This window comes from Microcaecilia unicolor, chromosome 9 (assembly GCF_901765095.1).
Source record: "Microcaecilia unicolor chromosome 9, aMicUni1.1, whole genome shotgun sequence".
Lineage (NCBI taxonomy): Eukaryota > Metazoa > Chordata > Amphibia > Gymnophiona > Siphonopidae > Microcaecilia > Microcaecilia unicolor.
This window is the reverse complement of record NC_044039.1, coordinates 46716270-46734081: the sequence shown is the minus strand read 5'-3', so window position 1 is coordinate 46734081 and position 17812 is coordinate 46716270. Positions and strand designations below refer to the sequence as shown.

General features: G+C 45.1%; 1 protein-coding gene across 1 annotated transcript in view; it reads right to left on the bottom strand.

Annotated features, from left to right (window-relative positions):
- SLC6A13 (solute carrier family 6 member 13) overlaps positions 1-17812 on the bottom strand; it is a 155505-nt gene that overhangs the window by 55854 nt on the left and 81839 nt on the right. Inside the window, exons 6-8 of the mRNA XM_030214649.1 lie at positions 17478-17610; positions 14516-14650; positions 933-1036 (exon numbers count right to left, since the gene is read on the bottom strand). Of these exons, the coding sequence (XP_030070509.1) occupies positions 933-1036; positions 14516-14650; positions 17478-17610 (372 nt within the window). The remainder of the gene's footprint in view (positions 1-932; positions 1037-14515; positions 14651-17477; positions 17611-17812) is intronic.

Genomic DNA, 17812 nt, shown 5'->3' with positions numbered 1-17812 from the left:
ATCAGGGGAAAGCTTGGATCTTCTCCCAAGCATTTAATGGAAGAAGCAACTAACTCACACACAAGTGCTAGTATCACACAAATAGAATATTGGCTGCAAATATAGTACTGTAGAAGGATTTGTTTATCTACTCCTACCCTAGCTGAGACCATATTCATGCACCTTTCAGACACCACATGCAACTTTCTTTAAGTTAGTCCCCTTATTCTCCAACTCCTATTACTCTATCTTATCTATGTGTTCCACTTCTGCTTACACCATATGCTTTCTATTAAGATGCTTTATTGTTTACTAGTAAAAAAAAGGCCCGTTTCTGGAGCCAATGAAATGGGCGCTAGCAAGGCTTTCCTGTGCCCCCCCCCCCCCCCCCCCCACTGAACGCACCTTGGTTGTTAGTGACGGCATTGCGCCGCCGTGGCCGCTGTCGATATGTGACTGTGGCCCCCCCCCCCACCCAACGCATCTTCGTCATCAGTGGGTGGCCCATTGCGGTGCCCTGGCTGTCGTCGATGTGAGTGAATTGCTCCGCCTCCGCCCTCAACGTCATAATGTTTGACGCGAGGGCGGGGCCCCGAGACTGTGATTTTCTTGGCTTCAGAGCTTCGAACTTACGAACCTTGGCTTCAGTGACATCATCAGACAATAGAACGTTGAGGATGAGTTTTATATATATAGATTGTGTCAACATTGTAAGTAGCATATTGGTCCAAAATAAGTACTGTAATTTGATATCTTTTTTCTGTTGAAATTGTTTATTGTCAATGTCCAGCCTGATCTTGCTGTGCATTGCCTTGGGTGAATATCTTCAAAAAGGTGGGAAATAAATCCTAATAAATACATTTATATCTCCAGATTGGTATCTAATGGGTTAAATTAAAGTTATGTTGGAACAAAGATATTTGTTTCCTGCAAATTAAATAATATTGTATTACCTGTAACAGTTATTATTGTATTTGTTATAGCTGCCCAGTGCTGTAAGGCACCCCAGACATATAGCATATGAGAAGAAGATCTGTGTTCCAGCATCCATCCATACCTGAGGTGAAGAAACATATCTGATATTAATGCAGAATACTAAGATCAGGTTTCTAGAAGCCTGAGTCACCAAAGCTGGGCCATTTTCAGGATTTCTACACTGAATTTGTATAAGATATATCTGCATACAACAGAAGCAGTACATGCAAACTTATCTAGTGCATACTCACTGTGGAAATCCTGAAAACCATGCTAGTCAGTTTGAAAACTTTCTGATCACACTGTAAATTATTTATCAGTTAAGAATGAAACAGTTTTATTCTTTAGACCAAAATTACCGGTACATGAAATCTGTAATTCCCCCCCAATATTCAAAAGCATTTAACTGGCCATCTACCAAACCTTAGTGTCAGTAGTAGTAACTAGCTAATTTGTTTATCTCAATTATTAGGAGAATGATGGAAAGGAAGAACCGTTTTCAATATAAAAACATAGCTACATAAACACAGTTATTAAACACAAATTCATGTAGGTACATCAATAATCCTTAATGCCTGGTCTTTGATCAGGTGTCAGTACAAAAGGCTGAAGAAGGAAACAGCCTTTCCCAGAGGTGGGCAGTAGTAGCCAGATAGGAGTAATCTCTTAGAAGGGAAATGGAGAAGGGATCTTAGGCAAGAGAGGTAGAGAAATAGGAGGGGAAGGGGGATAGAGATGAAGTTAGGGAGACTGAGGGAATGAAGGAAAGAGAGAGGAAGGCACAGTGGTTTCCAAACTTGCCTTGGGGGAACCTCAACCAATCAGTTTTTCTGGATATTCATACAGAATATGAATAAGAGAAAATTGCAGTCAGTGGAAGCAATGCATGCAAATCAATCTCATCAATATTCATTGCAAATATCCTGAAAACCTAACTGGCTGAGGTTCCCCCAGGACAGGTTTGGGAACCACTGGTAAGGAGGAGGAGAGAGGGTTTGAGAATAAGAGGAGAAAAAGGGCAAGCAGATCAGAACACAGAGGGTGACTATCGCTGACTACTGTGGGCTAATTATTAATCTAAAATTTTACTGTTTCATCTTGTCTGTCAGCTCCTTTCCCTCTTCCCTTTACTGAGTTGTAACAGCACATACCCACAGCCTAAGACCTAAATGACTGTACTGTTTACTGTTTACATCCAGTCCAACTGTGCTGTTTCTTCACAGACCTGATGAAGACAGGATAACTCTTGAAAGCAAATCATAGATGAATTAACTTACAGTTACTAATGCGCTATCACCATTAGCATGCATCATTTTTCTGTAGGTCCCATGTTCTGCAATGGTGTTAATACACAGTAACACAGAGCACAGTTTAGAACTGTAGCTGTTACTCTAATTTAAAAAAAAATCACTTTCATCTTGTCTTTGAGCCCTATTTCCACAGAAACAAATGTGAAAACTCTTAGATGTGACTTTACTGCATTTATCTCCATGCTCTGTGTCTGCATGGAGCTGTTGCAGCTATACCCTCTCATGGAAGTGCAGGTGCCTGGCCTTTATTTTTTAACTCATTCACTTTCTGGAGATATGAGGCTTACCTTCCTTTGTTTCTTCTGTTACCAGGGATAAGGAAAAGGCATTCCAACACCACCATAATCACTTCAGCCACAAGTTGGAGGTCCCTCCACCTGAAGTTAGGTGTTCAGGCCCTTCATGCCATTTTTCTGATGGTTCGACTGTGTTTCTGGAACCAGAAACAACATGTGCACATCCACTCACACAAAGGCTCTGTGCATTTACCCCTAAATTCTGTATGTGGGGCTAGATTCTATAGGCCCTGTTTACTAAGCCACGCTGTAGGTGCACTAACTTTTTAGCGAGCGCTAAAAATTAGCACGCGCTAACAATAGATATACCCATTATATTCCTATGGGTGTCTCTAGCGTTAGCGCATGCTAAAAGGTTTATGTGCCTACAGCACGGCTTAGTATACAGGGCCCTATATATGGCGCCTGAAACTTTTGCTTGGAAAAAAAATATGCCTAGGCATATTCTGTAAAGTACGCCTACATTTTATAGAATAGGCTTAAATTTTCACATGGTATATAGAATAATGCCGAGTGCCTCTCCACACAACCAAATATTGGAGTAAATACTGATGCCTAAATTAGGCACAGAGCAGGTGTATTCTATAACAACATGCATAGAGTTTTAAAACGCCCATGGCCACATTCATTTTTCAACTATGACTTAGAATTTAAGAGCACTACATTACAGAATACGCTTAGCAAGCTGTGCTTGTAAATCTTAATTCCAATTAGTACTGATAATTGCTTTTTAACATCCAATTAACAGCGCTGATTAGCTAGTTAACCAATTACATTACATTAATTGCTACAGAATATGCTTCGATTTCCATGCAGAAATTAAGGCACAATATATGGAATCCCGCGGTTGATGCTGAAAATTGCACACACAAATTTGGGCACATGCCCAATTTGCATGCACAATTTAATTGGATAATGAATCAATTAGCGCTAATAATTGGGTGCTAACAATCAATTATTGGCACCAATTGGCAACAATTTGAATTTATGTGTGCATCTTTCTAGTTGATATTCCATAACGATATGCACATAAATTTTTACAGACAAATCTGGAAAGGGGTGGTGCCATGGGACAGGCAGGGGTGTTTCTTGAATTTTGCACAAGATCTATGTCTAATTTAGGTGCGATGAGTTACACCAGGTTTCAGTTGATGTAGATCCTCACACCCAAAATTGGGTGCAGATCCCCAGTGCTAAGTGCTATTCTATAAATGGCATCCAACTATGAGCGCCATTTATAGAATAGTGCTCGGCGTGCATTTTTTGGCACCCACTTATAGAATTTAGTCCTTAATGGGCAAAGGGATTCATGTAGATTAGGGGGAGGATATATGCATATGTGTGAATCCTGCCACTGTAAGAACACAGGATTCTATTTTAGGCACACCCACATCCTTGGATATGTGAACACTTACATATACTTTTGAGAATTACCCTACCACAGCCACAGAACAGACACAGCACATGCATGAACAGAAAATATCTAGAGGACAGTAGGCAGGGTCTGATTGCCTTATTGCAATTTAAGAAAAGCTATTTTATGGATGACTAGACTGAGAAAAATGTCTCTTAAAATTTAAGTTCACAACAGTTGGAAGAAATCTTGCCGTGGGTCAGCCAGATGGAGAAGTGGAATTTGACAGCCCTAGCTGAGTTTGGCAAAATTCTTTTTCTTCCTGCTGTTTTCTGGATTTAAAAGATTTTCCTAATTGTTCTACTATGTGAGGACACAGGAGAGCTTAACATCTAAGAAACTGCAAGCCAAAATACACAAAGGACCTGGTGAGGTTAGAAAGACTTTCAAAGAAACATGAACACATAAAGATCATTCTCACCTAATAGAAATGTATCCTATTGAACCCAGACCCAAACTGCCCTGATGGAAGAGGACAGTAATCTCTAGCCCACTGAGCTTCTCCTATACAATTCGGGAACCTCATAAGTTCAGGCTGCATGCTATTAATCTTCAGTAGTTTTATAGGGAGCAGAGCAGGGAAAACAGAGCATACTGGTTATTTCAGAAAAAACAACAGCTGAAACAATACTGCATCATACATAACTTCCTTTTGCCCTAATCTGAAACAGTGGTGGGAAACGTGGACTTTGCAGAGGACTTCAGAGTACATTGGACTCTTCTCGTTGTTAAGGTCTGTATGCTCCCATACCCCGCTTTATATAGCATGTTGGGTCCAGACTTCCTTATCCAGCTCTAACTGACGTGCAACACTTAACAGTGATGTATCCACAGGACAAGAAAAAAAAATAGATTTGGAGAGAACAATAATTAAACCCCACAGGGAGCTGGAAGGCCCATGTTTACTGTGTCTGGGACAGATACTCAAAAGTAATGGTACTGTGAATAGGGTGACAAAAATTAAAAGTGAAAAAAAAATTAAATTCACCAGAGGTTGGTTATGGCAATGCTGGTGCTTGTGTAACTGGGAGTGTGTCAAAGAATATTTTGAGGAAAATATATGTTATAAAGGAAATAATAAAAATAGCAAGGCAGTCTCTTCCTGGATTGTCAGCTGACAATGCTGGTCACAGCCACAGCAGGGTTGCCATATAAAAAAAAAAATTCCCACCCAAAACAGCCCAAAACCCGCCCCAAAACCGCACACACCCCACCCCCGATGTCATCACCCCCGCCCCTTCCGTCATCACCCCCACCCCCGCCGTCATCAACCCCGCCCCTTCCGTCATCACCCCCGCCCCCGCCATCATCAGCCCCACCTCTTCCGTCATCACCCCCGCCCCCGCCATCGCCCCGCCCAATACGTCGGCAAACCCCGCCCAAAATGTCATAAACCCCACCTCTGTCACCATTAGCCCCACCCCCGCCGGCCGAAAAACCGCCCCAAAACCCGCCCAAAAAAACCAAAACCAGCCCAAAAAACCGCAACCCACCGCTGGCAAAAGTTTCCCGCGGCGGGTTGCGGAAAACCACCCAATTGGGCGGGAAAACCGCCCATCTGGCAACCCTGAGCCAGAGCCTTGCCATCCTGGTTCTCATTGGCCCCGAGTAATAAACTACAGAACAGGGCATTCTGGGGCAAAGAGGCAGGAAATGGCATCACCAAGAGAGAAGCATGAGGGGTTTTCCCAAGGAGGTTTAATGACAGGAGATAACATGACATCACAAGGCTGAAGCCAGTTCCCTCAGCAGTCGTTATCTTGGTATGTCCAATGCAAATTATCAGCTGCTGCATCCACGTTGTTGATGTTCATTGCTATTTTATTTCAGTTATAGTTAGAAACATGCCGGCTTGTACAGCATACGGATGTATACAGAGGAACTATATATGGGAAGCTTTCAAAGAAATATAAAAGCTGCCAGAGAGCACGTGCAGCAGTGAAAGACTCCCAGGAAGAAGGGGGTTTTGTGTGCAAGACAATGAGCAAAGTCACGGAGAGAGAGGAAGACAGAAACTTGCCAGTCAATATTCAGCCTACACTTAGGTTGCCAAAAATGATTTAACTGGGTAGAAGCCTTTCCTGCCCAGTTAAATCGCTTGCATTGAGTGGTTGGAATCTAATCCTGGGATAGACAGAGGCACCCAGGCCAAGGGTTGCTGCTGTCGCTGTCACTTCAGCAGTAGTTAGCCCAGGCACCTTTCCTCAGAGCACTAAAGCACTCACCCACCCTTCCACCACAGCCATACTGCTCTCCAGCTTTCGTCTGTCACACATCTAAATGCCTAGCCAACTGGAACAGCTTTAGAGTTTTTACAAATGGACCACACATAAGTGTTTGCTATTGTTTTTAAAAGGTTTTATTCCATCAGTGCAACCTGGAAGTATATACTAGTAAACAAGACTTAACATGTATTTTTCTTACCAAGGAATAACAAATTTCAATACAGCTTTGGTTTTTTTGCTGGTATCACCTTCAAATTTTCTAGAAAGCAGCACCACAAAAGGCAAATACATTTTGGCAGGACGATTGAAACAGGAAAAATCAATGCCATCTGTTTGTGAACTCAGCACAACTTAAACCTTTTGGCTTTCTGGGGGGTTTTTTCTATTCCCCAAGCATTATCCACAAACTACACAGCAGACTTTTTGACAGTTCCTTTCTAGTTGGTGAGCAAGAACCACCACCCCCCTTCGCAGACCCCTCAAAACATCCCCAATCCCCCCAACTCCCCTTACATCCCCCGCCCCAATCCCCTCCTAAAAGAAAGAATGTAAAACAATATAAACCTCACAAGTTTGAAATTCTTTTCAATAGCATTAGCTATTGTTTTGGACATATCAATATGGCAGCAAGCTCCGCCCAGTGGCTTCAGCCCAGAAAATGGGCCAGATAGGCTCATGCCATCTCCTGTCATTTAACCTCCTTGTTTTTTTCCAGTGGTAAAAACAGGGCTCCAGGCAAAGTGAAAGAGACCCTTAAGCAGCATGGCAGTCAGGCAGCTGCAAGAAAACATTTGGTCGTGGGAGGAGCCAACATTTGTAGTGCACTGGTCCCCCTCATATGCCAGGACACCAACCGGGCACCCTAGGGGGCACTGCAGTGGACTTCACAAATTGATCCCAGGTACATAGCTCCCTTACCTTGGGTGCTGAGCCCCCCAAATCCCCCCCAAAAACCCACTCCCCACAACTGTACACCACTACCATAGCCCTTAGGGATGAAGGAGGACACCTACATGTGGACACAGTGGGTTTGGGGGGGGGGGGGTTTGGAGGGCTCCCATTTACCGCAGAAACAAAAAGGTCCAAAATTTCCACAAAAGTCCAACACAAAAAAAGAAACAGGTGGAAAAACAACTTCAAGAGATCAATCCAAGACAAGGGGTGAGATGCTCCAGAAAAACTTTATTAGGGTCCCTAATAAAGTTTTTCTGGAGCATCTCACCCCTTGTCTTGGATTGATCTCTTGAAGTTGTTTTTCCACCTGTTTCTTTTTTTTTTGGGCTCCCATTTACCACCACAAGTGTAACAGGTGGGGGGGATGGGCCTGGGCCCACCCGCCTGAAGTGCACTGCACCCACTAAAACTGCTCCAGGGACCTGCATACTGCTGTCATGTAGCTAGGTATGACATTTGAGGCTGGCATAGAGGCTGGCAAAAAAATGTTTTTATAATTTTTTTTTGGGTGGGAGGGGGTTGGAGACCACTGAGGGAGTAAGGGGAGGTGATCCCCCATTCTCTCCGGTGGTCATCTGATCACAGTTGGGGCACCTTTTTGATGCTTAGTCGTGAACAAAAAGGGACCAAGTAAAGTTGGCCAAATGCTCATCAGGGCTGGTTTCTTTTTTTCCATTATCGCCTGTCTCGCCTTCAGTACACTGCCGACACGCCCCCTTGAACTTTTGCCGGCTCTGTGACGGAAAGCAGTTGAAGCCAGCCAAAATCGGCTTTCGATTATACCGATTTGGCCAACTTTAGGAGAAGGCCCGATTTGTGTCGGAAGATGGCGGGCCTTCTCGTTCGAAAATAAGCAGGATAGTAACATAGTAAATGACGGCAGATAAAGACCTGTTCGGCCCATCCAGTCTGCGCAACAACATAAACTCATTTTACATGGTATGTGTTACTTTGTATGTATACCCGAGTTTGATTTGTCCTTGCCTTTCTCAGGGCACAAACCATAGAAGTCTGCCCAGTACTGTTCTTGTACTAAGTTCTGAAGCTAACGTTGAAGCCCCTTAAAATTTACACTCCAGCCCATCCCTATCTATTCAGTCACGATCAGGGCGTAAACCGTAGAAGTCTGCCCAGCTCCCGTTTTGTTTCTCCAATTACCGGCGTCCAATGGCGTAGCTAGGGTAGTTGACACCCGGGGCCGGTCACTTTTTAACACCCCCCCCCCCCCAAATTGAGTACTAGGCATACCGAGAATACAAAACACTCAGGACCTGTAGAGCAATTGTACCATACCATAAGCAGTAATTTGTACGAGTCACACAAGGAAAAGGAAAGCATCTTAAACACTACAGTGAGCACTAGAACATCAATTCACCTATTGTAACATGAAAACAGACAGATTAGTACAGATCGTCGATCCTGCACAGTCAATGCCAACTGAAAGCCATGTCTTTTTCACAAATACAGATACACCCTAATCCACTATAGAATAAGTAATCATAAACTTTCTATTTAGACAAAAATTAAACTGAACCCCCGATGCCAGACTCTGCATACAATGCAACACCACAGAAACAGAAAATGTTCTCTAGTACTGTGCAAAATATAAAGACAGCAGATGTAAATCTGAAAAAACTAACAAATACCAATCACCACTTTACAAATTAACAAATAGAAATAAAACAAATAATATCATTTTATTGGACTAATATATTCAGCTTTCAGAGGCCAAAACCTCCTTCCTCAGGTCAATTCAGTATAGTACTGTTACAGTGTCCTATCCTGACCTGAGGAAGGGGGTTTTGTTCTCCGAAAGTAAAATGTATTAAAATTAGTCCAATAAAAAAATTACCTTATTTACATGTTCTATTATAATCATTTATTAACACAGCTACAATACTACTTTATCCTAAAGCAAAAAAATAAAAATATATATTTACAGTTCGTTGTCTCTGGTTTCTGCTTTCCTCATCTTTTCACCGTCTTCCTTCTATCTCTGCCATCCAGTGTCTGCCCTCTCTCTCTGCCCCTTCCATCCAGTGTCTGCCCTCTCTCTCTGCCCCTTCCATCCACTGTCTGCCCCTTCCATGCACCATCTGCCCCAGTCTGCCATCTCTCTCTCCCCCTTCCATCAACATCTGCCCTCTATCTCTGCCCCTTCCATCTACCATTTGCCCCAGGCTGCCCTCTTTCTCTCTCCCCTTCCACCCACCATCTGCCCTTTCTCTCTGCCCCTTCAATCCGTCTGCTCTCCCTCTACCATCCATCCAGGGTCTGCCCTCCCTCACGCTCCCCCCTTCTATCCCCTCTCTCTCTCTGCCCCCTCTTTTCAGCCCCCAGTTCCAGCCCCCTTATTCCACCTGCCCCTAGTTCCAGCCCCAGCCCACATCTCCAACATGCCCCTTTTCAGCCCCACTATCCCACCAGTCCCCAGCCCTTTTCTCCCATCAGTCCCGAGCTTCAGCCCCCCAGCTACTTCTCCCTGTCCTCTTTTCAGCCCCTAGTTTCAACCCCAGCCCTTTTCTCTCACCAGTCCCAAGCTTCAGCCCCAGCCAGTTCTCCCTGTCCCCTTTAAAGCCCCTAGTCCCCACAGTTTCAGCCCCCTTCATCCACCACATGCCTTGCATCCCCCCCTTTTCAGCCCCAGACCCATTCTCCCACCTGCCCCAGACATGGACCCATTTTCCCCCCTGCCCCCTTGTCAGACCCCAGTTCCAGCTTCAGACCCCTTCTCCCATCTGAGCATTCCCCTCCCCCCTCTGAGCACCCCCACCCTCCCCAATCCCCTTCTCCCCTCTCTGAGCACCCATCTGAGCTCCCCCACCCTCCCTAATCCCCTTTAAGCACTCCTCTGAGCTCCCCCACCCTTCCCCAATCCCCTGCTCCCCTCTCTGAGCTCCCCCACCCTCCCTAATCCCCTTCTCCCCTCTCTGAGCTCCCCCACCCTCCCTAATCCCCTTTAAGCACCCCTCTGAGCTCCCCACCCCTCCCCAATCCCCTTCTCCCCTCTGAGTCCCCCCCGACCCGACAGCTGAGATCCGTTCTCCTGCTGCTCCTACCCTGTCCTGCCTTTAAAAAAAATTTTTCGAAGCGCAGGAGAGTGGCAGGCAGCGCGCCTCGCGTCTGCCCTGCTAGTAAAGAAGATCTCGTCGACGTTGTCGTCCTTCCCACACTGAGTCCCGCCCGCCCTCGCGGTAATAGGAAGTTGCCTCAGAGGGGGGCGGGACTCAATGTGGGAAGGGCAACGACGTCAGCGAGATCTTCTTTACTAGCAGGGCAGATGCGAGGCGCACTGCCTGCCACTCTCCGGCGCTTCGAAAAAAAATTTTTTAAGGCGGAGCAGCGGGAGCGGAGCACCCCCCCACCCAATGACACCCGGGGCGGACCGCCCCGCCCTTGCTATGCCACTGCCGGCGTCGCCACCATTGAACCATTCCTTCTAAACCGGATTCCTTTGTGTTTATCCCACGCATGTTTGAATTCCATTACCGTTTTCATCTCCACCACTTCCCGCGGGAGGGCATTCCACATATCCACCACCCTCTCCATGAAAAAATACTTCCTGACATTAGTCCTGAGTCTGCCCCCCTTCAACCTCAATTCATGTCCTACCCCCTTCCCGTCTCTGAAAAAGGTTCATTTGCGGATTAATACCTTTCAAATACTTGAACATCTGTATCATGTCACCCCTGTTTCTCCTTTCCTCCAAGGTATACGTGCTCAGGTCAGCAAGTCTTTCCTCATACGATTTGCAACGCAAATACTTGTGCAGGGCTATCGGCTGATATTCAGTGGCACATAACCAGTTAGTACTGCTGAATACCTGCACTAATTAGTAAATATAGCCCCCTATTTTGTGGGTGGTCTGAGGATGGAGTGATTAAGTGCTGAATATCGGCACTTAAGTTAACCAGACAAATCAGACCACATAAAACTCAGTCCTTTCTTTGTCTGATTCAAGAGAACCTGAATGTAACTCACCTTGAGCTACTACTGAAAAAGGTGTGAGCAAAATCTAAATAAATAAACTTATGCCAAATATCATTCTTAACTGCATTACTGAGAGACGTCCACACGCAACTAGATTTTCAATACCAGTGTCTGGACATGACCAGCATTGAATATCCAGATATCATGCTGGCAGAGACCAAAATAGGCTCACTATACTATACCATAGTATACACTGCTTCTAGTCAGCAAATACCTAATCAGTTCAATGCAGATTACATAAAGAGAAATGCTGGACTACAACTGTCCAGGAAAATACATATTATAATGTGACAAAAAATCCATTAGCTCAGAAAATAGCCAAGTTTTTTAAGTTGTGCGAAATGCCAAATACCGTATTTTTCGGACTATAAGACGCACTTTTTCCCCCCCAAATTTGGGAGGAAAATGAGGGGGTGCGTCTTATAGTCCGAATGTAGTTTTAAAAGCACCATAATTCCGTTTTGCAAGGTCCCTCCCTCGCTCCCTTGCTTCGTTTTGCAAGGTCCCCCCTCGCTCCCTCCAAATTTTAAAAGAAGTTTTACCTGGTCGTGGTTGCGGCAGCAGCAGCAAAAAGATGCACGCTGGGCGCGTCAGTCTTCCGTTCTGACGTCTGTCTCAGCTCTGGTCCTGCCCTCAAGGGGCGGGACCAGAGCAGAGAGAGACGTCAGAACGGAAGACTGATGCGCCCAGCGTGCATGCTTTTTGCTGCCCCGACCACGACCAGGTAAAACTTCTTTTAAAATTTGGAGGGAGCGAGGGGGGACCTTGCAAAACGGAGGGAGGGGGACCTTGCAAAACGGAGGGAGGGAGGGGGGCCCTGGAAAATGGAGAGATCGGGGGCCCTGCATTCGGACAAGACGCACCCCCCCATTTTCCTCCCAAATTTCCGGGGCAGAGGGAGCATGGAACGAACAACGGACAGGCGCGCGCGGCACCCCCTCCAGCAGCGTGCACCTGGGGCGGACCGCACCCACCGCCCCCCCCCCCCCCCCCCAGGAACGCCACTGAAAATAACTGGTTAGCTCAGTCCAAACTGAAAATTTGGAGAGTTAGCACTTGGCCGGTTACGTGCTGATATTCAGCACTTAACTGGCCAGGTTAACTGCAAAAATAGGACCACAGAAATGTCAGTCCTATATTTATGTAGAAACCCAAGTTTCACACTAAATTGGCAATGTATTAGCCGGCTTCACAAACCCAGAAATTCAATGCCGGTGCCCAGACATGGACTGGCATTGAATTTCCAGGTTTAATGCCAGCGGTGGTCATCAAAACTGGCAGCTGAACATCGAGTTCTACGCATATAAGTATGTAATACAAATGTAAATGCAGGGCCGTTGAGGGGGGAGGGGTAGGGGGCAAGATTCCTCAGGCACAGCCTCCAAGGAGGGCCCGGTGCCAGAAGGTTCTGCTCCCTCAGTCTGTCTCTCTCCTGTTCCTGTGTCGGGACTCGGGTGAATGTACTAACATGATAACCTGGGTCCTGGCACACAGGAATAGAAGAGTGATAGACCGAGGGAGGAGCACACACAGGAAGATAAGGGGGTGGTGGGGTGATGGCAGCCCAAATAGGGGGCTGCGGAAGCAGTCTGAGTGGGGAGGTGGCAGCTGTGGCAGCCTTGCACCGACTCTGTCTCTCGGCGGTCCTGTGTAAATGTTACCACCTAAGACAAAGAATTGCCCCATAGGGTGACTAAGTTGGGAGCTTCCCTGTTGAATACCAGCAGAGCCATTCATTTTTTTTGGTTATCCAAATTTATTGTAATTCATCTTGAGTTTGAAGATCATAAGCAAAACATCAAATCTTATAACAAACCAAACTAGTTGGCCTAGTGAATCTAACTGGCCAAATATGGCCATTCTTTAAGGTGATTTAGTTATTTGGATTTAGCTGACCCCTTTTTCAGTTGTAGTTCAAGGTGAGTTACATTCAGATATACCAAGTATTTCCCTGTACCCAGAGGCCTTACAATCTACCTGAAACAATGGATGATTTAAGTGACTTGGCCAAGATTACCAGGAGCAGCAGCAGCAGTGGGGTTTGAGCCTGACCTTGTCGCTAAGCTACTCCTACACTTCACAGGATCTTGTCAGATGTGATCTTAGCTAACTAGATCCCACAGAAAATCAGCCTCTAGTCATACTGCAGTAGATATTCGAAACAATTTAACCATCAGCCTCTAGCCATAGTGCAGTAGATATTCAAAAAGATTTAACCAAGTGGGAAGGCTCCTACCTGGTTAAATCCAGCTGCCAGTTTCAGAGCACACATTCAGCGGTATTTAACTGGACAGTGCTACTGAATATGACTACCATGGCACTATCCAGTAGGGACCAAAGGAAGAAGTAGTGTAGTCAGCAAAGCTCTTCCAGAGGAACAACAGGGGCACTAAGCTGAAACACGGTGCTGTGTTGGGTCGATCAAGGAATAAAGTGTTTAATTTCATTCAGTCGTCCTCCTGTTGTTCTGGAAGAGCTTTGCTGACTACACTACTCCTTCCTTTGCTACTTTTATAAGTAATGTCTTACAGTCTTCCCCGTCTGGATAGTAGTCATCCTACTATCCAGTTAGGGCCAAGGTGATCTGGGGGCGGAGTAGGGCAGTATCAGTATTTACCCAGTTAGCTGTGATAGTCAGTCTACTAACCAGGTAGCTGCCTGGATAAAGTTAGGACAGCTTTTTTGCTCTCCTAAATTTATCCAGGCACTAAATATTGGCTGATATCCGCACAGCTTCCACCAGCCAGCCGTACCTGGATATTCAATTGTAGTGCTTGGATCAGGATCTATGTTGGTCTGAGACAGATTCAGCTGGAAGTAGTCTGCTCCTTTAAAAGCACCAACTGCCTCTTGGTTGAATAATGGGGGCAGAGCCAGATTAAGGCCTAATGATGCCCTAAGCACAGCCCAACAATGGTGCCCCTTGGCCCTTCCACTGCTTAACCCGCGACATTGAGACTCAATAAGTTATGAAAAATATCATTATTATATGAAACAAAACATCATACATATTTAAAATGATTAGAAAAACACTGACATTCATTTGGATAATGGGTGTGGCAGGTGGCAGTGAAAGAGTTAAGGGAATGATAGCTAGGAGAAAAAAACAGTGGTGCCCTCTTTCCCTCGGGGACCTATGCACATGCTTATTTTGCTTAATGGTTAATCCAGGGCTGAGTGGGAGGACTGTATTTGATGCATGCACATAGGCATAAAAGGACATCAGCACATGGCATGGCTAGAAACAGAATATACACAACATATCGGAGATCCCACAGTAAGACACGTATGAGCCTAGCTGTGCACAAACAACTAGCATAGGCACACAACTATACACATGTACATAATGCTACAGTTAATCCTACCTCTTACCTGGGGATCTGCAAGTCGATTCAAGTCTGGATATAGATAGAACTGGATCCCCTGTAAGGCCCCAGGCAGAGAAACTCCCCTGATCAGTAGAACAAACAACATGAGGTATGGAAATGTGGCAGTGACGTAAACAACCTGCAGGAGATATAACATAAAAGAGACAGAGTCCATAGTTTTACCACATGAGGATCACTGCAATGCTAGTCTGGGTATGAGGGTCTAGTAAACTAGTCTGGGGATGAAAGGTATCACAGTAATGCAGTTTAATGGTGGAGCTGCAATGACCCTCGTAATACTAGTATAGGTTGGATGCAGAAGGCTCTGTAATGTGAATAGATGTAGATGTATGAAAAGCCTTCTAAGACCTTTGTAGAATGGGAGAGATTTGGACTGCAGGAAGAGGGTCTGCTCTGATAGGAAACTGAACACAAAGAAAGAATTAAAGGATATTTGTTTTATACATAGAGGGGCATTTTTAATATGACGTCTAAGTCGGACTTTGGACATTTTGCCCCAAAGAGGGGCATTTTCGAAAGGTCGTCCAAGTCGGCCAAAATCAGGTACGTATAATCGAAAAATAGTATGGACGTCCTTAGACATTCCATTATTGCAGTGCAAAACGCCCAAATCAGGGTCGCCCAAAGTATAGTAAAAAGGATGCCCATCCTCCAGAACCGATAAAGGACATCCCTAAAACATTCACTGTACTTGCCAATTTGTCATCAACGTCCTTCGCTGGTTGTATGAGAAAGACGTCCTTATTACTATACTTTGGACTTCTCTGATGTACTTGGTTGTTCCGCAAGTACAGTGCAAGTAGTTGCAGACATCCAGGTACGGGAAATATAAGGAACATTCATAAGTGTAAAGTACAGTAACAAGGACGTGTTTCTCACAGAACTGCCAAAGGACATCCAACTTATAGGCCCACCAAAGATAGCAGGCCTGTAAAAGGGACGTTCTTCGGCAGTTCTGTGAGAAACGTCCTTGTTACTGTACTTTACACTTATGAATGTTCCTTATATTTCCCGTACCTGGATATCCACAACTACATGCACTGTACTTGCGGAATATACAGCTATGGGAAATATAAGGAACATACATATTTTATTGTGTATATATGAAGAGGTTCGCACACTTGATAATGATCTAAATAAGGAAGGTTCCACACGTATGAACACGTACTCATCCAAATAAGGCCCCGCACACGTGACGATGGTCCATGCATGTCATGGACGTCCATGCGTCATAGTCATCCATGCGTCATGGACGTCCACGTGTCGACCCATCATATATGGGGCAGGACGTCCACGTGATGACTCATCCATATATGAAACTGTGCACGTAAGGACGTCCAACACGCATGGGTGTCCATATAAGGTGATGCACGCTTTTCAACGGTTATTCCCTGACAAACATGTCTTTACGAAGAAAGCCAAATTTCAGCAACGCTGAAAGCTTGTACCTGGTGTACAATTGCCTAAAACACCAGCGCATTCTTTTTCGCCACCACCACCACCTGCCCCCCAAGACTGTCTCCATCCAAGCCTGGTGTCAAATAAGAGACAGGTTGGAAAGGTAAGTGTTTGCTTCCCCCTCTCCTAGGCTATCAGGTTCCCCCTCCTGTAGCTACACATATAAGAGCTCCCTCAGCAATGTAAGCACTAACTGTAGTCTGTATTCAAGGGTAATCAGAATCTATGTACATAGAATCTATGTACTAGAAAGGAAAACCATTCCCACATCACTACAATACTGCACACAAACGGTACTCTCTGTCCTCATGTCCACCTCAATGACATCACCTGTACCAATGTAATGCCCCCCCCCCCCCCAATCAGTGTTGTGCGTCTCTCCTATTTGATTTCCAAATGAATTTGTGTGCTGAAGGCAAAAAGGGCCATCCCCTGACTCCTGGTGGACAAACTTATATCTTGCAGAATTTTTAGCAGACTAATCCCCCAGACATCCCAGGAGAGCAATGTGGCACTCTAGGGAGCACTGCTGTGGACTTCATGTAAATGCTCCCAGGTACACAACTCACCATTGCTCCCTTATCTTGTCTGCTGAGCCCTGCAAAACCCACCCAAAACACACTACCCAAACTATGCACCACTACAATAGCCCTTATGGTTAAAGGGGGCACCTATATGTGGGTATAGTGGGTTCCTGGTGAGTTTTGGAGGGCTCCCAGTTTCCACCACAAATGTAACAGGTAGGGGGAGGTATGGGCCTGGGTCCACCTGTCTACAGTGCTCTGCGCACCCACTACTCTGGGAACCTGCATGCTGCTCTAATAGACCTGGCTGTAACATCTCAGGCTGCCATAGAGAATGGTGAGTACTATTTTTATTCAAATTTTTTGGGGGTGGGAGAAGGTCAGTGAACACTGGGGGAGTAAGGGGGGGTCATCCCTGAATCCCTCCAGTGGTCATCTGGTCATCTAGGACACCTTTTTGTGTCTTATTTATTAGAAAAATAGGTCTAGACCAAAACGTTGAAGTTTTCACCCTAGACGTTTTGGTTTTGTTCCATTATGAGTGCAAAACATTCAAATGTTAGACACGCCCTAAACCTGCTCTAATACAGCCTTTGAAATGCCCCTAATATGCCCCCTTGTGATTTGGATGAACTGCAGACAAAATGCATAGATAGACAGCTGCAAAATAGGTTTCAAAAACACCAAATTGGATGTTTTGAGAAGAAATCCGTCCAAATGGTGCTTTATGACAATTTTTGGACATTTTTCTCTTTCAAAAATGAGCCCCATAATACATTTTCTATTCCAGAATCTATGATTAAACCTGTCCTGAATGGAAGGATGAGACATATCCCAAATTTATCATACTAAGGCAAGCTGGATACGAGAGGACAAGGAGGATATGTCTTGGGCAAGACATTATTAAGGTGCAAATTTTCCGATTCTCATGTGGATGGAAGGAATTTGGATTGATGTACTTACCTTGCCTGTGGATTTTACTCCTTTCCAGATGCAGAAATAGCAGATAACCCAGGCTAGGAGAAGACAAAGGGCTAGCTTCCACTGTAGGCTACCTATGTGCTCGATCCCATCAGAAATGTGTAGCACTCTCCTTCTGAACGGGAGATAAAAGACATCAATATATATATAATGTACCACAGCACTTCTTCCGTGCTCCCCAAACTATGACAGGATTTTTTCCAACTTCTCTCTGTTCCAATGGTTTGATTTTTTGGAAAAACATGCAAACATGCTGGCCACAACTAGCAAAATTTGCATGGGGGATCCTGTACATCCTGCTACCAGCACATCTTCGA